General features: G+C 44.4%; 1 protein-coding gene and 1 pseudogene across 1 annotated transcript; one reads left to right on the top strand and one right to left on the bottom strand.

Annotated features, from left to right (window-relative positions):
* Nucleotides 1-26,619, bottom strand: Ugdh (UDP-glucose 6-dehydrogenase). The gene is made up of 12 exons (XM_041671495.1): nt 26,415-26,619; nt 16,275-16,443; nt 12,222-12,323; nt 11,323-11,523; nt 11,016-11,213; nt 10,130-10,277; nt 7,628-7,722; nt 5,236-5,366; nt 3,696-3,829; nt 3,202-3,293; nt 2,981-3,091; nt 1-823 (listed from the first exon to the last, which is right to left on the bottom strand). Exons 2-12 carry the CDS (start codon nt 16,434-16,436, stop codon nt 716-718), a joined length of 1,482 nt encoding a protein of 493 aa, XP_041527429.1. The 5' UTR covers nt 16,437-16,443; nt 26,415-26,619; the 3' UTR covers nt 1-715.
* Nucleotides 6,729-7,053, top strand: LOC121460649 (annotated as a pseudogene).

Here is a 26,619-nt window from a genome sequence, read left to right as displayed (position 1 = left end):
TTTTTTAGTTTACACATGAGATTTTATTGGTTTTCTTTGTTAAAGGAAGAACTTAGAATTGTAGTAGAAATAATCAAAAGAAAGGTAACAAACACTTTCTGACTCCGGCTGCAAAAGCAACAGTCAGTGGCGGAAGCTAAGGGACAACACAGACCACAATACTGATTTTCTCCTTGGGTTAAACTCTTTCAAAAAGAAAGTATTATTCATGTTAAACAGGGAAGGGATTGCAGAGTGATCATTTGGGGAAAACAAAAACAATTAAAACCACAAATGACATATCACATTAAAACAATAAGGACAGAGAACCTCGACCGGCCCAAACATGGTAGCACAGTGATTTCATGGCTTCAAAACCCCACTGAGTGATAAGCCCAGGAAAATGAGACCGCCTTTCCCTGGTATTCAAGTCAGTCTGTAGACAGTCTGTGATGCTAGAAAGAGTTCAAAGTTTCTATTTTACAAAAATTGACCACATTTAAACCAACATGATTGTTTTCCATCCAATAACTGAGAGGACAATAATATAAAAATATGTAAAAATTATTCTACACTCATAATTCCTCGATATGCTAACACCCATATAGCTAGTATAAATTTGATGATTAAAAAAATATTTTTGTTTCCTTAAAAACATGTAGTTCATTTCCCATTTAATATCAGACAGACACCGGCTATCCTGAAGTACCAAAATAATCACAGAAAATGGCAGTATCTAGACTTTTGGTTTCTTATTAGGTGGATCCTGAAGACTAAACTTCGGAATTTCACCAGGAGTGTACGGAATTCTCTTGGAAGACACCTTTTTGCCAATTGTTTCAATCTGAAGAGGAAAAAAAATAGAACCATTAATCCCAGTGCACGTATGTAAGAGTTCCACAGTGTAGAGAGAGACGGGAGGACGAGGAGAAAAACTTTCCAAGTTGTCTGAGTGGCTGAGAGATCTTCGGCTCCTTTATTTTTGTGTTTCTAGAATCAAGTGTCACCCCCCCTTTGCTGGCCTGTATTTGTTTGGGTTTTTAGAGACAGGGTCTTTCTATGTAACACTGGCCTCTAACTCACAGACCGTCCTGCGGGAGTTCAGGGAACGGCACGCCTGTAATCAAGTCACAGACATGGCTGCTCCACTTCTTTATGTCTATGAGTCATTCTGTCTGCGTGCACATCTGCACCAGAAGGCATCAGTCGTGAGCTGCCATCTGCGTGCTAGGAACTGAACTCAGGACTTGGAGGAGAACGGTGAGTGCTCTCTCCAGCCCCATACAACCACCCCCTTTTTTTTTGGTTAGCCCTGGCTATTCTGGAAGTCACTCTGTAGGCCACGCTGGCCCCAACCTCAGGATCCACCTGTCTCTGCCTCCTGAGTGAAACCACAACTGGCTAAAATAATTTTAAGTATGTATCTTGCTACATATGTCTTAGAAATAACATTTTAAAATAACACTCAGCTAGGTAACCTAGCACTTGGGAAGCAGAGGCAGGCAGATCTCTGTGAATTTGAGGCCAGCTTGGTCTATAGAGCTATTCCAGGACAGACAGGGATACACAGGAAAACCCTATCTCAAAAAAGAAAAATAAAACAAGAGGAAAATTAAAAATAACACTATTGCCAGACTGTGGTGGCACATGCCTTTAATCCCAGCACTCAGGAGGCAGAGACAGGCGATCTCTGTAAATCCGAGACCAGCCTGGTCTACCAAGTGAGTTCTAGGACAGGCTCCAAAGCTACAGAGAAACCCTGTCTCAGAAGAAAACAAACAAACAAAAAATTTAACACTCCTGACTTTTTTTTTTTTTGGTTTTTGGTTTTTCGAGACAGGGTTTCTCTGTGGTTTTTGGAGCCTGTCCTGGAACTAGCTCTTGTAGACCAGGCTGGTCTCGAACTCAGAGATCCGCCTGCCTCTGCCTCCCGAGTGCTGGGATTAAAGGCGTGTGCCACCATCGCCTGGCAACACTCCTGACTTTAAATGACAGCTCTGAAGAGCAGGCCTGCTGTCCGCTTGGGAAGGTAGGATGGAGGAATTCCCAAGGTTGGACAGGAGTGAACAAAGTTGTCAACTAACTCTTGCTGGAAGCCAGTGTCTCACAAATGACAGAGACATGGCCCCTCAGCAAGTGAGTAAGAAGCTAAAGAAACCAGACACAGTTATCCTGGAGCCTGCATGCCGGTGCTGAGGCACGCACAGGCCCTCCGCTCAACATGTCTCCGTGTCTCCTGCCAACAGCTCTCCTCCAGCAACTTTTTAATCCTCCCTAATTGACCCTGCTGGAGCCTCCACTCCAAGCCCACATTGCTGCAGGAGATAGAAAGTAACAACTTGTCAGTAGCCTGAGAACACACAGAGGCACGGCTCTGGGCAGCTTCAGTCAGCTTCCCCGAGCTCCACTAAAGAGGGCTGCCTCACCAAGCCCGTGCTCTCCCCTCAGATCTGTCAGCCCAGGAAAGGTACAGGATGAACCAGCTGATGGGCCTGGGTACCGGATGAGTGGATGCTGGCTATGCTCACAAGAGGACAATGTTGCTGCCACAGTGAAGCATTTTCTCAGTGGCCACCCACCCATCGCCCATGTCTTCCCTGGGGTATAAGGACAATGTAACTAGTGTCTTCTTACTTGACTCATGGTATGAGGTGAGCTAGGGCACATGCTGTTTCTGTATGACAGACACCTGAGGCCCTCTTAGCTGCTAAGTAAAGGAGCTCAACTTTATGTCAAATATGGAAGGAGTGAACAGTCACCAAAGAAATCAGGACTTCCCAGAGAAGACCTCTTGCCCAGTTATCTTACTGCTAACTTAGAAAATACGGCAATTCTAGAACCCATACAATGAGTTTATAACAGACCAGACCATTGAAATGACTCAGAGGGCAAAGGTGCTCACTATCCAAGCCAGAAGCCCTGGGGGACAGATATAAAGGAGGGAGGAGAGAACAGACTCCATAGGGCTATCCTCTGAAGACCAACCCAGAATCCTGATTACCTGGAAGCCAATGGCCTGCAGCTCATTGTGGAGCCCATCCAGGACACGTCGCCCATCAAAGATAAAAGCTGGTTTCAGCATTTTTTTGTGAATCCGTTCATAATCCAGTTCCTGTGAAGATAGCAAATGCAGAACTAGAACACCATGTGGACACATATCCAACCAACGCTGATACTGGAATGTGCCTAGAATTTTTCTTAATGTAATTTCTGAGACTTCACCTTAAACATGTCCCATTCGGTGCAGATAACAAGGGCGTGGGCACCATCACACGCTTCATATGGATCCTTGGAAATGGTCACCAGTCTGGACACTAGAAAACAGCAACAATGCCCAAAAGAGAGATGGGAAACAAGGCATCTGAAGTTACGCACATAACACTAGCCCTGCAGAAAGAGTGTCTGACAGAAGTGAATAATGGGGAACCAGGAGCACCCCAAACTTTCTCCAGAAGTATTTCCTGGGACTCTCTGGGCTTTATGAAATACCACTGAGCTATATACATCCCTGACCCCTGCAAAAATTGCTGGATTGAAACACCAGTGGTGACTTCAGATTAAAGCTGAGAACATAATACCTAAGAGTTTAATTTTTGAGAAATGAGGCTGCATACAGAGCCAACCGTGATAGTGAAAGAAAATGCAACCACTAAAGGTTCCAAAGGAAAACAGTTGTGTGGGTTTATACTCAAAATGGTTAGAGAACAGAGTCCTACCTTGGTCATCCGCCGACACGCCTGGATGAGACAGATCCACGACGATTTGTTCCCTGGGGACTTTGGGGTCGTATATATGGAGGTGTGCGCCTTCGTCCATCAGATATTTGCTAATGTAGATACTGGAGGACTCTCTGCAGGAGAGACCAGTCATTGCTTTAAATGACACAGTCGTTTGGTTTGTTTTGTTTGAAAAATAGTTTCTCTGTGTGGCTCGAGCTGTCCTGGAACTCCCTTTGTAGAGCAGGCTGGCCTCAAATTTAGAGATCCACCTGCCTCTGCATCCAGAGTGCTGGGACTAAAGGCAGACGCCACCACCAGCACCCAGCTAAATGACATATTCTAATATCAGAATATCAGGAAATTTAAGATATGGGGAAGTTCTAGTTAAGCTAAACTGTTGAGGATATAGACTCTTTTTTTTTTTTTTTTTTGAGTATTTTTTCGAGACAGGATTTCTCTGTGTAGCTCTGGGTGTCCTGGAACTCACTTTGTAGATGAGCCTGGCCTTAAACTCACAGAGATCTACCTACCTCTGCCTGCTAAAAGGCTGAGATTAAAGTCATGCACCACCATGACAGGCTAACACACACACACACACACACACACACACACACACGAGATACACAGGCCTTCTTCCGCTTAGTGAGGCACCTTGTTAACAGACCTCTTCTGGCATTGTTATATATAGAGAATAAAATACTATAGAAAACACACATATACACATATGCACAATCACATGTACTTCAATTCTTTTCTATCAATGGGAAGATAAGGATTAGATGAAAGATTCCCATACTCTCTCAAAAGGTTTGAAATGTTATTCTTTGGTTCGTTCTAGTTCCATCAGGCTTAGAAGCAAGTGCCTTTACCCACTTCCGGCCCTGAGATGTTTAGCAGGTAAAAAAGGGAGAGACTTGGCTGCTCCAAGTTGTCCTCTGACCGCCACAGGAATACCATGGCTTGTGCGCACATGTACACACTTCTCGCTGTGTAACCCTGGCTGGCCTGGACTTGCTATTATATAGGCCAGGCTGGCCTCCAACTCACAGAGATCTGCCTGTCTCTAGCTATGCCTCCTGAGATTAATACCCTGAGTCACTAAGCATAGGTAAAATTGAAAAAAACAAAAACAACTTTTTCCCCCCCGAGACAGGGTGTCTTTGTAGCTTTGTAGCCTGTCCTGGAACTAGCTCTTGTAGACCAGGCTGGCCTCGAACTCACAGAGATCCGCCTGCCTCTGCCTCCCAAGTGCTGGGATTAAAGGCGTGTGCCACCACTGCCTGGCCAAAAACACTTTTAATGTTTTAAAGAACTAATACCTGGGGCTGGAGAGATGACTTAGCAGTTAAGAGCACTGGCTGCTCTCCCAGAGGACTGAGGTTCAATTCCCAGTACCCACATGGCAGCTCACAACTGTTGGTAACTCCAGCTCCAGAGGATCTGACATCATCACATAAACATACACACAGGCAAAACACCAATGCACATAAAATAAACGAATCTTAGGAACAACAACAACAACAAAAAGAACTAATACCTGGTATCGCCAGTGTCCTTTTTGAATGCAAACCCCAAGATGGCTATCTTCTTATCAGTTACTGTATTAAACAGGCTGTCTATGATCCTCGAGGCAAACCTCCTCCTCTGGTAGTCATTCATGTCTATGACCTGAAATCATATTATAATATACAATGTTAGCTTACAAAAGTGTCATCTAGTATATGCACATGGTGTTCTAGTAAATGCTGCTATACAAATATATGGTTCACATATTACAGCAAAGTTTACTCAACACTGTTATTCAGATTTAAATCTGAAAATTAAAAATCCACCAATTGGGGGCTGGAGAGATGGCTCAGAGGTTAAGAGCACTAACTGCTCTTCCAGAGGTCCCGAGTTCAATTCCCAGCAACCACATGGTGGCTCACAACCATCTATAATGAGATCTGGTGCTCTCTTCTGGCATGCAAGCATACATAGAAGGAATGTTGTATACATAATAAATAAATAAATCTTTAAAAAAAAATCCACCAATTGCCAGATGTGGTGACACCTGCCTTTAATCCACTAGTCCCCTTCCATAGAGCCTTTCTGAAAATATTCATTTTCATTTGGCTTGGTAGACTGTGAGTGACGTTCGGGTAGATGAAAGACTCCAGGAACACAGCTAGGCTTGAATTCTGAAGGCATGTGAGATCCAGCCACAAAGCCAGCCAAAATAAGGCACCTTCACCCTGCTTCTTCAAGTCCCCAGAAGGGACAAGGTGGTGAGCAGTCAGCTGTCCAAGCACTCACCAAATGCTGCAAGCTCACCAACTCACCACAGCTCACCAACTCACCACAGCTCACTAATTCGCCAAAGCTCACCAACTCACTCACCATCCACCAAGCCTCACCATGAGCAGACAGGAACAGACACCACACAGAGGGAGAGCTGCTTCTGCACAAACCGTGACAACACAAGTACTGGAAAAGCGTTTTAACCAAATGCCCTGAGTCAGAGCGTCTCAGAGCATCCGACATCTGCTAGGTTAAGTTGCTGATGAAGTGAGCTGGGGGAGAAGGGGGGGCCTTTTCAAAAGCTTTCAGAAATGGTCTCAAGTCTTGGCAGCTTGGAAAGGAGCCCAAAGTGTCGGGAAATCAGGGCTTCATCTTAATTGGATGGCAAGATGAAGCCATCTACTTGGCTGAGTGAAATACACAGAAAATGAGTCTGTATAGACAGACTCACTCCCATAGCTACTGCTGAAATCTGAAGATTATGGATTCAGGAAACCATTGGGAACGGTGCATATTCTGGCTGGCACTTTAGGCAAATCTGTCATTCTCAAAGTATCTTCTCTCATCTAAAAATGGGGGATAACGTTAGTGATGAGGGGTAAACGGTGTTCTGCATGCAAAGAGTACCCAGAAAAAACAAGCATTTGATAAGCCAGGAAGGGGTTCCCGTTTTAGCTCTGTGAATTTGAAAGAGGGGAGGAGAGTACCAATAGATGCAAACCACTTAAAATATTACAATGTGCGTGTATTTCTAAAATGGCAGCAGCGATGGATGTGGATACCCCCAGTGGCACCAACAGTGGCGCGGGCAAGGCACACTTTGAAGTGTGAAAGAGGAACGCAGTAGCCTCTGGGCCCGGGATATTGTGGTTGATACTGTGCCATCCGCAGGAGCCACATCATGGACTGCTCCATTGAACGTCACTTCTCTGTGGCGTGGGGAGTCTGTAGTTACGCTCTCCTTCCCACTGCACCTCTCGATGGCCCAGAACGAGGCAGGTGTGTCCACTAGACAACACAGTGGGAATTCCAAAAGTAGGGGCACTGCTTAGAAAAGACTCTCCCCAAAGCTTAGCCTTTTGCTATGCGTGCTACTCACTTTCCTGTTAATTATAAATTACATAGAACTGTGGTTTTTTTCCTTTGTTTTTGGTGTTTGCTGTTCCCACAGACATATGGTATTTTGTGTCAAATAAAGTCATTAAGTTCAAGAGAAAAAAATATTACAACGTGGGCGCGTCACACCAAGTTCCAAGCTAGCCTAGACTACACAATGAGACCCCATCTCTTATGATGGTACACGCCTGTAATTCTAGTATTCACGAGGAGGAGGCTGAGGGAGTGGGTGTTCAAGGCCAGCCTCTTTATGAGACAGTCTCAAAACACATATCCCCAAACATAAAGGATATTACTTCCTGACTTATTCTGGGAGAGATTTAATTATAAAATAGGAAATACCAATGTATAAAAAAATGCCCATCACAGTTGACTAGGAAAAAAAGACTAATTGAAAACAGATACTCATCAAATAAACCTGAAATAAAAAAATTGAGTTCCTGGAACAAGTTCAAATGGTCAAAACCATTTCATCAAGGAGGCCATGTTGAATTAGACTCTAATCAGAAGTCATTGACGACAAAGACAGATACCTGCTGCCAATAGCGAGCTACTTCAGGCAGATTCAGAGCCTCACAGAGATAAACCAAATTCAGAACATCTTTTTGGAAGCAGCTCCCACCAAAACCTGAGGAAAGAAAAAAAAGAACTCACATTTTTTCAGGTAAGATCCAGAAACTAAATTCTGTGGTAAAACCTCTACAATATCGGCTACATGGTGAGTTCAAGTCCAGCCTGGGTTACATGAGACCCAGTATCAAGATAAAAAAAAATTGGAAAAGCAGATTTATAAATCACGTGACATTTATAGATAATCAGCTCAGCTCTTCAAATATTTACCAAACAGTACCCCAAAACAAGTTTTATTAAATCTACATTTGATCTTTTCCTTTTAAAAGAGGATTTTATTTTTATGTGGTGTTTTGCCTGCATGAATGCATGTGCACATCCTCAGAGGTCGGAAGAGGGATGGATGGTTTAGCTGACCACTGTGTGAGTGCTGGACCCTGAGCATGGGCCATCCACCCACAAGGACAAACGTTCTAACCCTGAGCCATTTCTCCAGCTCCGTTAGATGTTTCCTTTGCACTAATCTTCTGTTTCTCCTGTGCTCACCTGTATGACTGCCTACATCTGCTTTACTGCAGAGCCAGGAAACTTTTAAGGTAAAGGCTATATTTCAGTCTTCGTGGGCCATGAAGACTGCCACAACTGTTAACCTCTGCCACTGCAGCCACATAGTAGCCAAAGACAAGGGCCAGGCTATGGGCGTGGTGGGACACAGTAGCCAAAGACAAGGGCCAGGCTGTGGGCGTGGTGGTAGCCAAAGACAAACTGTGGGCTGCGTCTGGGCTCGCCCTTGAGCTCACCCTTGAGCTAGCACAGTTCAGGCTGTCTTAGGGAGGTAAGGACTTGAGTGGCAGAAACATCTGGCCTCGGCACTGCAGGATTCTGAACAATGTACAAAACTTCCCTTGACTCTGAGTGCTCTCTAGAAACAAAATTACATCACCTCCTTAATAGGTCATAAGCAGTAAAAATGCCAAGTATAGTTTCAAACATCTGTGATTCTGGCCCACAAGAGGTTCAGGCAGGAGGATTAGGAGTTTGAGGACAACCTTGACTACATAGCAATTTAAAGTCATCTTGGGCTGTGTGAAACTGTCTTAAAAGAAAAAAAAATTGAAGGAGATAAAGTACTGATATAGAATATGATACATAATATGCCTTATTGTAAATAGAAGCTATTTTATTATACTGAGAGAAAACATCAAAAAGGGCAGGGAAAACGGTACTAGGAAGTGACGTTTAACCTCAGAAATACTAGCCGTGTGTACACGCATGTGCGTGAGTGGTGGGATTGAACCCTAGGTAGGCCTTTGCACACGCTAGGCAAGCACTCCTACCACTGAGTCATGTCCTAAATCCTTTTATGTATTTTTTATTAGGAGATAGGGTTTGTTTCACTAAGTTGTGTTCTGTGAAGTGTTTTTAGCGCTATAACACGGTATAACTACCACAAATAACGAGAACTGACCACAGGGCTACTGTAAAGTTAGACTCACGGCCTGCCTGGGCTACACAAGTTCAAAGGCATCCTGGGCAACCTATGTAAAAGAGGCTAGCCTCAAACTCCTGATCCTCCTGCCTCGACTTCCTAAGGGCAAGGATGAGCATGCCCAACTTCACTTCTTCTTTACAACCTAATGGGAAGTCAGCTCACACTGGAGTCAGATGACAACTCGGGGGTGGGGATGGGGTCTCTTCTCTCCTTTCAGCATGAGTTCAAACTCAAGTTACCAGGCTTGGGGACAGGTGCCCTCACTCACTGAGCCATCTCACAGGCCCGAGATGTTTTCTTTTTAGATTTATTTTATGTGTATGAATGTTTTGTCTGCATGTATGCATGTGTTCCACGTAGATCATAAGAGAGCTGAGGGTGCAGGAACCCAAGTTAGAGACGGGTGAGTCACCATGCGTGTGCTGGAAACTGAACTCTGGCCCTCTGCAAGAGCCATTGCTCCTAACCACGGAGCCATCTCCCTAGTACCTCTAAAATCCTTTTTTTGCTTTGAGACAGGGTTTCTCTTTAGCTTTGGAACTGGTCCTGGAACTAGCCTCTGTAGACCAAGGCTGACCTCAAACTCACAGAGATCCGCCTGTCTCTGCCTCCCGAGTGATGGGATTAAAAGCATAAGCCACCAGTGCCTGACTTAAAATCTTTCTTTTTTTAATTTTTTAAATTTATTTTTTAATATTTTTTTTATTTATTATGTATACAATAGTTTGTGTGTATGTCTTCAGGCCAGAAGAGGGCACCAGACCTCATTACAGATGGTTGTGAGCCACCATATGGTTGCCAGGAATTGAACTCAGGACCTTTGGAAGAGCAGACAATGCTCTTAACCTCTGAGCCATCTCTCCAGCCCCAAATCTTTTTTTTTTAAAGGATATTAAATTACAAAGAAAACACAACTCTTCTATAAAGCTGGAAGCATTAGTAACCTGTGTAATATAGAGAAAACTGTACTTACCGACGCTGGCTTTTAGGAACTTATTTCCAATCCTTTGGTCCATCCCAATAGCTGTGGCCACCTCTTCCACATCAGCCCCCGTCGCTTCACACAGAGCACTGATGGAGTTAATGCTACTGATCCTCTGTGCAAGGAAAGCATTTGCTGCCTTCAAATATAAGACAAAAGGGAGAAGCCGGTGAGTGAAAACCCAACTTTATATGCCAGGAGAGCTCACTGAGCTGATGCAAACTACTAAGAAGGCATAAGATACTAATGGGCTCATTTGGAGGAGACAGTGGAAACTGATTAGAAAAGACAATTTAAAAAGATATTAAGTTGCAGTGGTAGAGAACAGGTAAGGCATCAGGTTTAATCTCCAGCACTGGGGGGAAAAAGCAAAAGAAATATTTTCGTGTGTACATGTGTGTGTGGTGATCCCCACAGTCAGGAAGCAGAGTTTGACACTGGCCTCAGTAACATGGAATACACTGTCTAAACACAGTAACATGGAATACACTGTCTAAACACAGTAACATGGAATACACTGTCTAAACACAGTAACATGGAATACACTGTCTAAACACAGTAACATGGAATACACTGTCTAAACACAGTAACATGGAATACACTGTCTAAACACAGTAACATGGAATACACTGTCTAAACACAGTAACGTGGAATACACTGTCTAAACACAGTAACGTGGAATACACTGTCTAAACACAGTAACGTGGAATACACTGTCTAAACACAGTAACATGGAATACAATGTCTAAACACAGTAACATGGAATACACTGTCTAAACACAGTAACGTGGAATACACTGTCTAAACACAGTAACGTGGAATACACTGTCTAAACACAGTAACAGATTTAATGGAGAGCCGCGAGCTTTGCACTGACCAGTTTGGAAAGCTCTGAAGACCAAGTATTGGTGGTGAGGATCTTTTCCTTGGGCACCCAGTGCTCATACACGGCACAGAGCGCCCGGACAGCTTTCTGGCCCTCTGGGGTCTCATCCCCTCCAATCAGGACTCTATCTGGGTTCTTTAGGTCCTTGATGGCTGTCCCCTCTGCCAAGAACTCAGGATTGGACAGCACCTAGAAGAGCAATACAGAGGCAAGTTTAGGCTAGAATGAATCGTGGGTAACTTGAAGGCATCAGTCTTGCCCTAAGAAGAATCAGTTGTGGTGTTTCCTTTCTTCATACCTGTAAATTCAAGTTGGGCTTTGTGTTGGCATCAAATATACGGCGGATGCTTTCCGCTGCCCGCACGGGGACTGTGCTTTTCTCCGTCACGATTTTGTACCCATTTGAGTTCTGCACGATGCGTCGAGCACAAGCTTCGATATACTTCAGATCTGCCGCCCGGCCTTTCCCCATTCCATAGGTTTTGGTGGGTGTGTTCACCTAGCAAAAGCATTTGGGATGAAGCACACGGTGCCTGTGAGCGCTCTCCAGTGCTCTCAAGATAGTGCCCCGACCTCTGTTAACTACCAACAGTAGGAAGCTCGTAACTCTCACAGAACAACACAATACACTTTACAAATATAACCACAGAAAGAAACAACTGGAAACATCTAGAGAACTCTTCTGTGGGAGGGTGGCCTTACATATGCTAGATCCGAGGGCAGGCAGGAAGGTTCCAAGCTAAGGCCAGGAGATAAAAATGAATGAATTCAGAGGTCCTTACTCTAAAGTACCTATCTATTACATGCAAAATATTATCATGGTCTTTTAAAAAAAGATATTTTGTTATATGTATATTTTGTTTATGTATATGTACATGAACTGTGTGCATGCCTGGTGCCCACTGAGGTTAGAAGGTGTTGGGTCCTGAAACTGGAGTTACCAACATTTGTAGACTGCCATGTGGGTGCTAGGAATTGAACTCGGGTCCTTTGGAAGAGCAGCCAGTGCTCTTACCTTCTGAGTCATCTCTCCAGCCCCTATTATTAAGTCTCTAAAGAGAAATTTTAGGGCTGGAGAGATGACTCAGCAGTTAAGAAAACTGGCTTAATGCCAAATAAAAACAAAGAAACCTTTACAGGCAGGAATATTAAAAATAAATAAATAAATAAAATCACATGGGAAAGCAAACTACTTACAGAAATAAATACTAGATCAGCTTCTCTGATGGCATCATCAATATTGGTAGAAAAAAATAGATTTTTCCCTCGACAGGATTCTACTACTTCTTTTAATCCAGGCTAGAGAAGGAAAAAAGAAAAAGGAGTTGAACACAGTATTATCCAATCCTGAGACGAACATAATCAACTATGTTGTACTGTAACTTCAAGGTGTTTGGTAAGGACAGTTGAGGGTCTCTGGGCGTGGCAGCGCACACTGTAGTCCTGACACTTGGGAGGCTGAGGCCGGAGAACTGAGTCTGAGGCAAGGCTGAGCTACACAGTGGATTTGAGGTCAGACCGGCTACCCTGGGAGGTCCTGTGAAAACCGGAAAAAGGAGGGGCATACACAAGACACAGTAAGTAAGGATGTTATGAAACAAAACAAAGCAAAGTTGAACTTGCACAAAGATCAGCAGCTCTAAAATGCCTTCTCGTTGTTTGCCATGGACCTGGTGATGTGTTAACCATTAACCCCTCGTATCAACTCAGTTATCACACCCTGCAAGGCCCTGGGATTCCAAGCAAAGTTTTTGCATTGTCATTATGAATGCAGTCGTATCCGTGCCATGGCCTCTGCACCTGCCCCATGATTCACACCATAGAGGTGGTTGTAGAAGCCAGTGTTTGCTTTAAACAAGGAGACAATAGTGTTTTTCCAAGTCCTACTATAAGAAGCCCTGAAAATCTTTACTACTTTTTACCATGCAGTTTATCTGGGGACATATTTATGTCAAAAATTTTTTAAAGGAACACTGCCACTTAAAAAGTATTTGTTTAACTTTTTAAAAAGCTACATTTATTTTGGGTGTGGAAGTGTGCGTGCCATGGTATGCGTGTGGAGGTCAGAAGAACACCTTTGGGAGTCAGCCCTCTCCTACAGTGTTGGTCCAAAGTCACACTCAGGTCATCAGGTTTGGTGGCATGCACCTTTACCCAGAGTCAGCCCATCAGTCCACAAGTATTCTTGTAGAGAGAGAAAACTGAGCCCAGATCTGAGCAGATCTGTCCTCTAGATCCAACTGCCAATTTACAGGGACTAGAGGACGCAGGAAAATGTTAGAAATACTCAAGGGGGCTCAGGAGTCAACCAGGAGAATCTACTCTGCAAATTTCCACATCAAACCAATTTCTCTAACTAAAAAGCAGGGGACAAAACAAAAACATTAACAAAGCAAGGGAGGATAAACAAGTGAACAGAAAGTGAAAAGATTGTGGACTTAGACATGGCTGCACTCAGGAGGAAGGTGCTGGCGGATCTCTGAGTTCGAGGCCAGCCTGGTCTATAGCGCCAGTTCCAGGACAGGCAGAGGAACACAGAGAAACCTTGTCTCTAAAAAACAAAAAACAAACAAGACACAGCTGAGCATAGTGTGCACACCTGGGCTCCAACCCTTGTGAGGCGACAGGAGGACTTGAGTTTGAGACCAACCAGCCTGATTCGTCCAGTGAGATCGTCTCAGATGAAAGAAACAAAATAAAATACTTACACGTAAGTGATAACATTCTACTGCAAAATGGGAATCTTCCTTGGCCTCTGATTTAAACTAACTGGAGGATGAACATTCATAAACTTTTTCTTTTGTTTGTTTTGGGTTTTTGCAGTGGCCTAGATCATGCTGTCTGTTCTCTCATAAGGCTACACTCCCAATCCCAAGAGGAGCTCTTCACAGTATTTTGCTTTGCTTTGTTTTGTTTTGTTTTCCAAGACAAGGGATACACACACACACACACACACACACACACACACACATCCTGGAATCACTCTACAGACCAGTTGGCCTCGAACTCACAGAGATCCTCCTGCCTCTGCCTCCCAAGTGCTGGGATTAAAGGCATGCACCATCACTGCTAAGCTTAAAGTCTTATTCTTTACTAATTTTAACTTATTTTTAACACTCATTCGTGTGTGTGTGTGTGTGTGTGTGTGTGTGTACATGCAAATGTGTCATAGCTTGTACTTGCCATGGTGTGCATATGGAGGTCAGAGGATTTTTGGGAATAGTTTTTTCCTTCCACTATGGGGGTCCCAGGACCAAACTCAGGTCGGCAGGTTTGATAGCAAATGCCTTTCTGAGCTGAGCCATCATCTCCCAGGCCCCGAAGCCTTCTAACATAAGCTACTGGAGGAGGTCTAACTGTAAACGCATACCCCGTACTAATTAACACCTGAGCAGGAGCAGCAACAATATACAACAATTGTGGGGTCCCCAACATGTACTAGACTTCTTCAGGTGTCCTGACCGGGGACTAGAATGAGAGAAGACGTTACGGAGGTGTGTTTTTGCAGAGAACAAGTTAACCAGTCTTCTGTGAAATGAAGTGAATCTGGCACAGGAAGACAAATACCACATGTCCTTCATGATGTGGAAGCCAGGAGAGCTGATCACACAGAGAATAAAACAGTGATTACCGGAGGCAGGGAGAGTGATAGCCGGTAATGGGTTCAGAAGTCCAGCTGGACAGGAAGGGTGACTTCTGACACTCTCGAGACAGCAGGGGCGCTGGCCGAGAGCTGGCAATTAGATTATCTCAAAACAGTTTGTAGAAAATTCTCTGTTTTCATTTTAACCACTGCTTGGCTCTTTTTTTTAAATTTTATATTCACTGGTGTTTTGCCTTCATGCATGTCTGTGTGAGGGTGTCAGAAGCCCTGGAGCTAGAGTTATAGATGGGTGTGAGCTGCCTGTGGGGGCTGAGAATTGAACTCAGGACCTCTGGAAGAGCAGTCAGTGCTCTCAACCACTGAGCCATCTCTCCAGCCCTGAAAATTCTCTTAATACAAGTAAATGATAAACATTCTGAGGTGAGAGATAGGATTAATTATTCTGATATGATCACTAAGCACTGTACAAGAAATATCACACTGTACCCCATAAGTGCATACAAATAATTTTTAGTCCTATATATAAAATATTTATTTATTTATTTATTTATTTATTTATTTATTTATAGGCAGGGTCTCACGCAGCTCCACCTGGCCTAGAACTCTGGGATCAGCCATCCTGTCTCCCAAACACCAGGGATCTACTTATTATTTTTGTGTTTCAGGAGGTTTTTTTTTTTTTTTTTTTTTTGAGACTGGGTCTCTTTATGTAGCACTGGCTGTCCCGGGACTTGTGTGTAGATCAGGCTGGCCTTAGACTCATAGAGGTCAGCCTGCCTCTGCCTCCTGAGTGTCAGAGTTAAAGGAGTGCTCCATCACACCCAGCAGTCCACAGGGCCTCATGTATCCCAAACTGGCCTCCAACTCTCTCTCGTGGAACTTCTGTCCCTTCTGACTCCAACTCTTGAGTGTACTGCCATGCCCCTTCTGGGAAAAACTTGAGCAAGCACTCCACCAACTGGGCAATACCCCAGCTCTGGCACACTTTTCTCTCTCTCAGCATTCCTGACATAATAAAACTGTCTTTTTATTGTCCTTAATTTGGTCTTTTTCTCTTCTGCAGTACTGGAGAGGAAATTCAGAGCCTGACAAATGTTAACCATGTGCCATATTCCCTGTTCAAAGGCCCAGAACATTTTCTTATCTGAAATTTTTGTTGTGTACTTTTGGCTTACTATATAGCCCAGGCTGGCCTGGAACTCACTATGTAGTTCAGTAATCCTCCTGCCTCAGCTTCTAAAATACTGGGATTATAGGCATGCACTACCACACTTAGTCCTTCCTTCCTTCCTTCCTTCCTTCCTTCCTTCCTTCCTTCCTTCCTGAAATAAGTGCCTTATGTCAGCTAGTTAAGCTAGGATGAGCTACATTCAAACACCATCAAGAACCTTTGCTTTGTTTTGAAGCAGGGTTTCTCTGTTGTCCTGTTTGGCCTTAACCAGCTATGTAGAACTGGCAGACCATGAACTAACTTCAGTCCTCCTGAGAGCTGGGATCACGGGTGTTACCAACATGCCCAGCCAGACCTTATTCACTGAAATTGGTTGCATCCATAGACATGACAATAATAGTATATATAAAATAGTCAACCAACACAGTAAGAAAACAATAAGCGTAAACACAAAGCTATTTAATATATAATTTACCTCATAAATAGGAAGGGTTGGGGAATTCCATGCGTTGATCCTCGATTCATTGACGTCAACAACCGTTACCCTGATCTCAGGGCACATATGGGCAATGACACTGCACGTGGGGCCACCGACATAGCCCGCACCGATGCAGCAGATCTTCTTGATTTCGACCATGGCTCAACTAGAAGGAAAACAATCAGGAATGTTCTGTTGTGGTATTAGAAACAGAAAATGTGGACAAATCACTGGCACATCCGTCACAAAACTGTCGGGTGTCTGGAGCAAGTTCCTACATTTGCTCACAGGAATTGCGAAAACTGTAAATGGAAAATAACATTCCAGTCAGATGAGTCGGCCACTCCCCCACTGTGCTCGCACGAAAAGAGGGAAAATCTCTAACAGCTGATGATAATTCTGCACATACCATAAGATTATAATGACCTGAGAGTTAGAAAATCAAGAAGCAAAATAAAGCCTGTCCTCTAAACCAGGGTTATAGGTGAGGTACAAAGGTGAGGTTTTCCGCAGGTTTAGATGGTCACAGATGGTCAGATTAGTTCCATGACTCAGCTCTGGCCTCGAAGACTATTCGCCTGCTTGATTAAACACGTCCCTCTGGAAGTGTGCGGGTAACTTAATTCCCTGTGCAAAAGAGCTGGTAGGTGGGGCATAAGAGCAGCTCCACTCTCAGTGTGGATTAATCCCTATTATAAAAGGGCTTAGGCCTACAGGTTTGATCTCATATCTTTTATTCTTCTGCCAGGGAATGACACAGCAAAACGGTCAGCCCTCCATCTTGGTTTTGCCAACCTCTAGTACCCTAAGCCAAGAAATTCCTGTTCATTATAGATTATCCATCACAGGTGCTGTTGTAGCAGCAGAAAATAGAACAAAAACATCCCTCAAATGCTTAACTTGGCATTGGCAGATTATTTTTAAATATTGGACAATAATCTTGAAACTATTTCAACTTTAGTTAGAAACTGTGAAAACACTACAGGAGTGTGTGTGTGTGTGTGTGTGTGTGTGCTGGTGTGCAACACCTATGTGTGAGCATGCAGAGACCTGAAGCCCACACCATGCTCCTCTATTGCTCTTTACCTGTCCTTCTGAGGCTCTGGTCTTACTGAGCCTGGAGCTTGCGATCATTCGAGCAAGGCTGACTAGCCAGCAGTCCCCAACCACACCATCTCTGGCTCTCAGTCCTGGGGTGAGAGGTATGTGTGGCCACAACAGCTTTGGGTGCTAGGGATCTGAACTCGGGTCCTCAGGCTTACACAACAAGCAATCTCCCTAGCCCAGCAAAGTCATTTCTGCAGTTACCAATACTGCTGCACTGATCTTAGTATGTTTTCAATAGTCATCGGGTGAAATGACTGACACTAAAAATTTACAAGGAACTGGCTCATATATATGAATGCTCGGTTATTCACTGTAATTACCGGTCACTTCAGTTTCTGCCAAGGTCTCAGACATCACATTCAAACCCATTCATGCAACCCGGAGAGAAGGAAAACAGCAGTCAGAGAGCTTAACAGTTTGTTGTGGACTCCTGCAGGATGGGAGAAGGTGCTCTGGGTTAGACCAATCACGTATCTGTGGTTTAGTGAAAGACTGTTGGCCCAGCATGCATGAGCTGAGCTAATGAGTTTAAGTCTTAACTACTGCAAAAAATAAAGCACACAGTTTTAGTTCCCCAAATAGGCAGGTCATGGGATTTCATAACTCTACTAAGAAAGCATTCTAACTGCCTCTGCCTCCCGAGTGCAGGGATTAAAGGCGTGTGCCACCAGCGCCTGGCTAAGAAAGTATTCTTAATGTTATACGTAAAAGTTTTGGAGTGGGGGATAGGTCTCTCCTTCCACCATGTGAATCTCAGGGACTAAACTCGGGTCCTCAGGCTTGTTGGCAAGAGCATTTACCAGCTGAGTCACCCTGTCACTGGCAAAGCCATGAGTTACAAGAAAATCTATCTCAAGAAGCCTCACTTCGGGCTGGAGAGATGGCTCAGTGGTTAAGAGCATTGCCTGCTCTTCCAAAGGTTCTGAGTTCAATTCCCAGCAACCACATGGTGGCTCACAACCATCTGTAATGAGGTCTGGTGTCCTCTTCTGGCCTGCAGACATACACACAGACAGAATATTGTATACATAATAAATAAATAAATAAATAAATAAACAAACATTAAAAATAAAAAGAAGCCTCACTTCTACCCGTCCCTACTGACTCTGCTTCTGCACGTAGCTCCCTTGCTTCTTGTGTCTACTCCCGGTGTTACTTAGCCCCTCACTTATATGTGCACACTATGGTCTTTTTGAGACAAGGTTTCTCTATTATGCAGCTCCGGCTGTCCTGGAACACGCTATGTAGACCAGGCTGGCCTCGAACTCAGAGATCTGCCTCCCAAATGCTGAGATTGAAGGTGTGCACCATCACACCTGGCATAATCGTAGTTTTGAACTGAAGAAACACACATATAGACAGTGTCTACGCTTGGCTTATTTTTACATTACTGTATTTTAAAGTCACATCCATGCTCCCCTGCCTTGGCTTTCTCACTGTTATGCTGCATCCCTCTACATGGATTCATTTACCAGGAAATATTAAAACTGATTCCTTAAGAGCCTAAGTAAGTGAGTTAAAAGTTCTCTATTCGCATTGTGAAGCTACAAAAATCAAACACTCCCATCAAACTTTTAGGATTGTAAGACTTGCCTTGGGAATAAAAGTACCAAGAGTAAGTACCCAAAAGCTGGCTTCTGGCAGTCACCCATCTTTCCTTGCCTCACCCATCTTGCTTCCCCCACCCAAGTGGATGGAAAAGATGATGTTGGGGACACTAAGTGATGAAGCTGGAGAATCATCTGAAACTCTCCCATGCTTCCAATCGTCACCACAGCTGTCCCACCTCTGCAAACGGAAAACTTCGGCATCTGGTTTCAGAAAATTTATTTCAACTTGTCCCAGGGCCTACTCCTTCCCCATCACACAAAAAAAGTAATGTTCCTGACAGTAAGAAATGGGTGAGAGGCACTGGCAAGGTGGCTCAGAGGGTAAGAGTCCTGAGTTCAACTCCCAGCAACCACATGGTGGCTCATTAACCATCTGTAATGAGATCTGGTACCCTCTTCTTGCCCACAAGGATACATGCAGGCAGAATATTGTATATATAATAAATAAATAAATAAAAATGGGTGAGAACTTGGCTGTGGATAGAGGACCTGACGCTGAAATATTTAACAACTATCTGGAGACATTTATTACATACCTCCATGTAACAGCTCCGGTTGTTCAGTGTGCTATGGATACAATAATAAGACAGCTCAGACCCTGCCCTCCCACAGTTACAATCCAGTAAGGAGCAAGAAGAGCCATGGCCTTTGTAAGTGCCCTATAGAGAAAAACACAGGAACTGTCTGTGGGGTAGGGGACAGGGAAGGGATCTCTGAAAAGTGGTAACTTAAAGAGGGAAAAGAAAGAATCACACCCCCCCAAAAAACGACCACATGAGAAAAAGATAATCAACTAGAGAGCAAAATGACGTCCAAAGGGGCTGGAGAGATGGCTCAGTGGTTAAGAGCATTGCCTGCTCTTCCAAAGGTCCTGAGTTCAATTCCCAGCAACCACATGGTGGCTCACAACCATCTGTAATGAGGTCTGGTGCCCTCTTCTGGCCTTCAGACATGCACGCAGACAGAATATTGTATACATAATAAATAAATAAATATATATATATAAAAAAAATGACGTCCAAGTCCAAAGAAGAAAGAGGATGAAGAGGGACCCATGAGACAGTTCAGAGGACAAAGTGCTGGCCGAACCAGCCTGATGGCCTGAGTTTAGTCCCTGGAACCCATAAGGTGAAGGAGAAAACTGGCTCCTGAACATTGCCCTCTGACCCAACATACAATAATAATATGGGGCATTTAAAGAAAAAAAAGGAGAAAGAGGCAGAGAAAGGTCATTTCAATGGAGATGGAGAAGTTAAGCCTGCAGTAAAGAATGGGTGGAATTTGGGGAAGGGGGAGAACAAAATCAGAAAGAACATTCTAGATAAGAGTAAAAGAATAAACACAGAGAAGTGAGGCTGTACGCTCAGTGGGTAAAGCAATGAGAACTAAGGAGTTGTGGGGAGCAGTAACTGTCCTCCATGGCTACATACATTGGCCCCTGAATGTCTCTCTCAGGACAGCAAGGCAGCAATCGGTAAGCGTAATCTAGTAACAGCTTACATGGTCGAATGGAACCATCACAGTCAGAGGCACCGCCACAGCTAACCCTGTTCTGTGCTAGGAGAGGGGAAGTGTTTCCGAGCAGGGCGGCTTCAGTTCAAGTCTGGAGACGGAAAGAGTTAGGAACAACAATACAGCGCAATACGTGATATTTACTGTCATACAAAAGGACTGGGATGTGGATTCTAGAGATAAGAAATTCTCTGGTTCCAGGGAAGTGGGGACAGATAGCGTGCCTCCTCAAAATTCTCTGTTCTGATGCTTTATCAATCTGGATTTCCAGAAGCTACAGTAGCAGAAATAGGAGGTCCTAGCCGGGATTATAATTAAAGGCCTTTAACCCCAGCACTCAGAAGGCAGAGGCAGGCAGATCTCTATGAGTTCGAGACCAGCCTGGTCTACAGAGTGAGTTCCAGGACAGCCAGGACTGTTACACAGAGAAACCCTATCTCAAAAAAAATAAGTAAAGAAGGAAGGAGATAGAGAGGGAAAGAGAGAAGTAGGGAGAGAGGTAGGGAGGGAGGGAGAGAGGGAAGAAAAGAAGGAGAAGAAGGAGAAGAAGGAAGGAAGGAAGGAAGGAAAGAAGGGAGGAAGGAAAGAAGGGAGGAAGGAAAGAAGGGAGGAAGGAAAGAAGAGAGGAAGGAAAGAAGGGAGGGAGGGAGAGAAAAGATGGCTTCAATTTCAAGTATAAGTACATTCTCTATACCCAGAAGGTCTACACACAGAGAATCAAGTGTGAGGTGTGGTGTGTATTTGTGTATGTGTGTAAGTATAATGGCAGACATATTTAATCCTAGCACTAGGGAAGCAGAAGCAAGCTTGAAGCCATCCTGGTCTACATGGCAAGTTCCAGGCCAGCCAGCCACAGTGACATAGTGAGACCTTTCTTAAAAAAAAAAAAAAAAAAAAAAGTTGGATTTCTACTGAGAACACAGATAGACTTTTTAGGTATTACTTTAATCGTTTGTTTTGAGACAAGATTTCCCTAGGCAGCCTAGGTTAGCCTAGAACTTGCTATGTAGCCTGGGACAGATAGTCTTATGCCCATGATCCTCCTGCCTCCACCTCTACTATGTTAGGATGACAGGAATGTGCCACGATGCACAATTATAGGTATCATATGTAACTCAGAGGATTTAAAGTTTGCAGGAGGACATGCATAGGCTATAGACAGATAACTACTGCACCATTTTACTTAAAAGATTTGAGCATTTCCAGTTGTGGGCATTTGCAGTAGACCTGGAGCCAATCTCCCAGAGACACCAGGCCACTGTCTTCCAGCCTGCAACAAAACCCTCCAGTGTGACAGCAAAATTCCACTGTAGCGTATCTATCTGCTCAGTCTCTTTATCAGCCACACTGTCATAAATCAACATCTAAAGCCTAGTTAACACTGGGCCTATAGGTTTATCTCCAAGGTTCACAGGACTGAACCAGAACCACCAAATAAATATAAGATACCTGATGAGGGGCTGGAGAGATGCTCAGTGGTTATCATCGCTCGCTGATCTTCCAAAGGACCTAGGTTCAATCCCTAGCACACATAGGGGTTCGCAAATAACCATAACTCCAGTTTCAGGGGATTTTCTTCTGACCACAGTACCAGGCATGTAGACAGTAAAGGTCAGTGGGTCTCAACCTGCGGGTCGTGACCCCTTTGGCAAACCTATCTCCAAAAATATTTACGAGTCATAACAGTAGCAAAATTGCAGTAATGAAGTAGCAATAGAAACTATTTTAAGATTGGGATCACCACAACATGGAATCTGTATTAAAGGGTCGCAGCATTAGGGAGATTGAGAACCCTTGGTATAGACATACATGCAGCCAAAACATCCACACACATAAAATAAGAATACATAGGGGGCTGGAGAGATGGCTCAGAGGTTAAGAGCATTGCCTGCTCTTCCAAAGGTCCTGAGTTCAATTCCCAGCAACCACATGGTGGCTCACAACCATCTGTAATGAGGCCTGGTGCCCTCTTCTGGCCTGCAGTCATACACACAGATAGAATATTGTATACATAATAAATAAATAAATTTTTTAAAAAAAATAAGAATACATAAAAATAAAGACACCTGCTTTCCTCCCTAATTAAACTAGTAAGTAGTATTTTTTGGTTTTTCAAGACAGGGTTTCTCTGTGTACCCAGACCAGGCTGGGTTTGAACTCACAGACATCCACCTGCCTCCACCTCTCCTCCACCAGTGCTGGAGTTAAAGGGATGTGCCACCACTGCCCGGCGAGAACTTCTAAGTCATGTTGTTCCAGAGGATCTTTCAGAGTTACAACTTGATTCCACAGCCAAGACATTAGAGCTACTATGGCAGACTACATTCTCAAGCTCAAGCAGGCCCTATTTCTGTTACCATTTACAGAATAAGCATAGATCCAATGTCTATGGAAGATAAATTCCTGGGCTTTAAGGAGTTCACAGTTTAATAAGGTATCCCGAGACTAATGAATCTTTAAAAAAATGTTTTGAGATTTATCTATTTAATGTGTTTTAAGGTAAACCACCTGAGTGCCTGGGAGTTAGATGGCGGTGAGTCACCACTGTGAACGTTGGGAGCTGAACCAAGAGGAACAAGTGGTCTTTAAATTCTGAGGCCTCGGGGGCTGGAGAGATGGCTCAGAGGTTAAGAGCATTGCCTGCTCTTCCAAAGTTCCTGAGTTCAATTCCCAGCAACCACATGGTGGCTCACAACCATCTGTAATGGGGTCTCGTGCCCTCTTCTGGCCTGCAGGCATACACACAGACAGAATATTGTATACATAATAAATAAATAAATAAATATTTTTTAAAAAAAATTCTGAGGCCTCTCTCCAGCACCAAGGCTGCTGGTCCTTATCAGCTGCTATACCTCCAACACCTTGTATGGCAATCCCTCTGCACGTACTGAGTTAACTGTCCCCATGGGACTCTGTATTGCAGACTTCCTATTTCATAGGTTTAGTTAAGATGGTTGATATTTTGCAGTGAACAATCAGATTGCTACCTTCTTTAGCCACCTAAAGAATGTCATCATATTTTCCTGTTACCTCTAATATTACTTGGTTGTTTTTATCGTGCTGGGGATTAAATCCAGGGTCTCAAGCATCTCAGGTAAACATTCCACCACTGTGTTCCACCCCCTAGTCCTCAAGTTACTTCCTATCTGCCTTTCTTTCTTTCCAAGGAGCAGTTACTGACGACAGCTGCATCTGTACTGGAGAAATGAATAAGCTTTTCTTTCCCCTCTAGTGTTGTGTTCTCTCTCCCTCCTCCTTTTCCTCACACACACCCACTTCTCCCTCAGTAAGGTTTCCCTCTGCAGCTAGGCTGTCCTGGAACTGGTGGTGATCCTTCTGCCTCAGCCTCCTGGGGACTGTGATTACAGACACGAGCCACGACACTCAGCTACTTGATGAGCTGGTCTTCATCTTGGGTAACCTTGCCTTCTAGTCTTCAAATGAAGTGCAGCTCGTACATGACAATGGATGGAAATATGGAAAAGATGGATGCACAACCGATGCAAACCAAATAAAGTTACTTGGAAGTTTCAATAAAATCCTCAATAAGCTTTTTTTGATTTCCTTATTATGTATACAGTGTTCTGACTGCATGTATCCTTGCAGGCCAGAAAAGGGCACCAGATCTCGTTATGGAGGGTTGTGGGAATTGAACTCAGGATGTCTGAAATAGCAGACAGTGCTCTTAACTGCTGAGCCATCTTTCCAGCCTCCTCAATAAACTTCAATATGGAGCGTGATACAAAGTTACCAATAGCTTTATGATACAGATGTTTTCTGATTGTATTTTCATTTTTGATAATTTTAGAGTTTTATTTTTTTCTTTCTCTGTATGTTATATGCAGGCCATGGCACATGTATGAGGTCAGAGGACCACTTTGGGGGGTCTAGGTTTTCCTTTCTCTGTAGGTTCTGGGGATCCAACTCAAAGTTAACAGGTAAGTGTGTTGGAGGCGGCTTGTCCCGGCCACCCAGAACCGAAATAATCACACAGAAACCATATTAATTAAACTACTGCTTGGTCTATTAGCTCTAACTTCTTATTGGTTGACTCTTACACATTAATTTAACCCATTTCTATTAGTCTGTGTATCGCCACATGGCTGTGGCTTACCTGCTAAAGTTCCATCTGGCTCTGGCTTCTCCCTGATTCCGCCTTCCTTCTATCTCCCAGCATTCAGTTTAGTCTTCCCCGCCTACCTAAGTTCTGCCCACCTAAGTTCTGCCCCATAACAGGTCTAAAGCAGCTTCTTTATTAACCAATGGTATTCACAGCATACAGAGGGGAATCCCACATCATGAGTGTTCTCCCTGCAGGCTCATCTCACCATTTCCTAGTTCTACTTGTTCGCCCTCTGACCCTCGCGGTAATGAGAGAAAACTGGGCCTATCTGCTTAGTGGATAGGTCATTCTGAACTGAGTTTCCACCTCTGTGTTTTGGGAATCACAATATATCACATTGACCTGAAACTACTGTTCATGTAAAATCATCTTTTTTTTTTTTTTTTTTTTTTTTTGGTTTTTCGAGACAGGGTTTCTCTGTGGTTTTGGAGCCTGTCCTGGAACTAGCTCTGTAGACCAGGCTGGTCTCGAACTCACAGAGATCCGCCTCTGCCTCCCAAGTGCTGGGATTAAAGGCATGCGCCACCATCGCCCAACCCTATGTAAAATCTCTTAAATTCAGATAAACATTTCAACCTACAAGATGTCACTAACAGCCAGCAAATGTCCTATGCTGCAATCTGAACAGAACATAATCCATCTGCCACCCCTCTTCATAGCTACTGATTAGCTAAACAGTAGGCATGATAGACAGCTGGGTACACCAACCTCGCTCATCTCGGTCAGTCATTTCCTAGACACATACTTAATAAAATGCCCGACCTAAGGGGGTTAAAAACTATTGTGAAAGACTTAATTCTATGTCTAACGGGCAAGAGCAAAGCAGTGGAAATACAGGGAAAGATGGAGTATGCCTAGTGGTTAGAGTACAGAGATGAGGGCGAGGGGAGGGGTGGGGTGGGGGGTGGGATATATTATGAGTTCTTTTCCAAACCAGGGTTGTGAAGCATTTAGCTAAGACTAGAAGCTGAGTACACATAAGCCCGCCTCAGAGCAGAAACACTCAGCTCTTTCAAGTCCAGACCCCTCAGAAGAAACAGACCAGACTACTGTTCTCTGTTCAAAAAAAAAAAAAAAAAAACCAAAGACTGGCCTTTGAGGTGAGCGGATGAACAGTAAATCCTCTGTGTAACTCACGTATGAGCTCTCTCGCCCAGCAAGCACCTCCTTTCTCCATAGCAGATTTCCCAGCCCTGCTCAATTATCTTACACATAGGACATGAAGATGTTCAAGATCTCCCCAAAAACATGGTCTCTGAAGCCCCCAAGAGAGGCCTTCCCTGACATCAAGTAAAACGTCCAAGCATTTGCCTCGGCCAACAATAGGCTGCAGAAGACTCTAAGATATTTGGATAAATGCCTTAGGGCTTCGTTTTCAGGGGGCGTTGCTTTCTTCTCTTAGGGGCTACCAGAGGAAGGCAGCGGACCGCCAGGTGAGCAGACTCTAATTCTCAACAAAGCACAGATAGAACTTTAAGCCTCCTATTAGGCCCCACGGAGTGGACCCCTTCCTTGGGGCGGGGGTGGGGGCGTTTGGCTTTCCGAAGCGGCGGGAAAACCCTGTTCGTTTCAAGTCGTAAAGTGGGAAGATGAGAACGGGCCTGAAGACGCACAAGTTGCAAATCAAAAGCCCTCCTCGCCCGACCTCCTGCAGGCGCCGGATGCGATTCCGCCGGGCCCGAAAGGGGGACCAGAATGATGCGATGGGCAGCCCCGCCGCGAGCCCCGGGCCGCGTGCACACCCCGGCCGCGAGAAGGAGGCATCCCGCGGGGAACTGCGCTTACCCACTTCCAAGGCCGGAGCACGGCGGCCACTCGGATCCCGTTCGCTCGGACAGAGCCTTACTTCCAAGCCGTAGCCTTCACACTCTCCGCCCGCCGCTGCCCGAATCCAGGGCCCGCGGCCGTATTTAAATGCTTCTGCCGGGGAAGGCGGAGGCTTCATTCCCCCGCAGCCTGGCCGCCCGGGACTCTGAACCCAGCCACCGCC

The sequence above is a fragment of the Microtus oregoni genome, unplaced genomic scaffold (assembly GCF_018167655.1).
Source record: "Microtus oregoni isolate MIOR12 unplaced genomic scaffold, Mior012 000021F_ref0000039, whole genome shotgun sequence".
Lineage (NCBI taxonomy): Eukaryota > Metazoa > Chordata > Mammalia > Rodentia > Cricetidae > Microtus > Microtus oregoni.
Note: the sequence above shows the minus strand (reverse complement) of the source record. Positions and strands in the feature narration are given on the sequence as shown.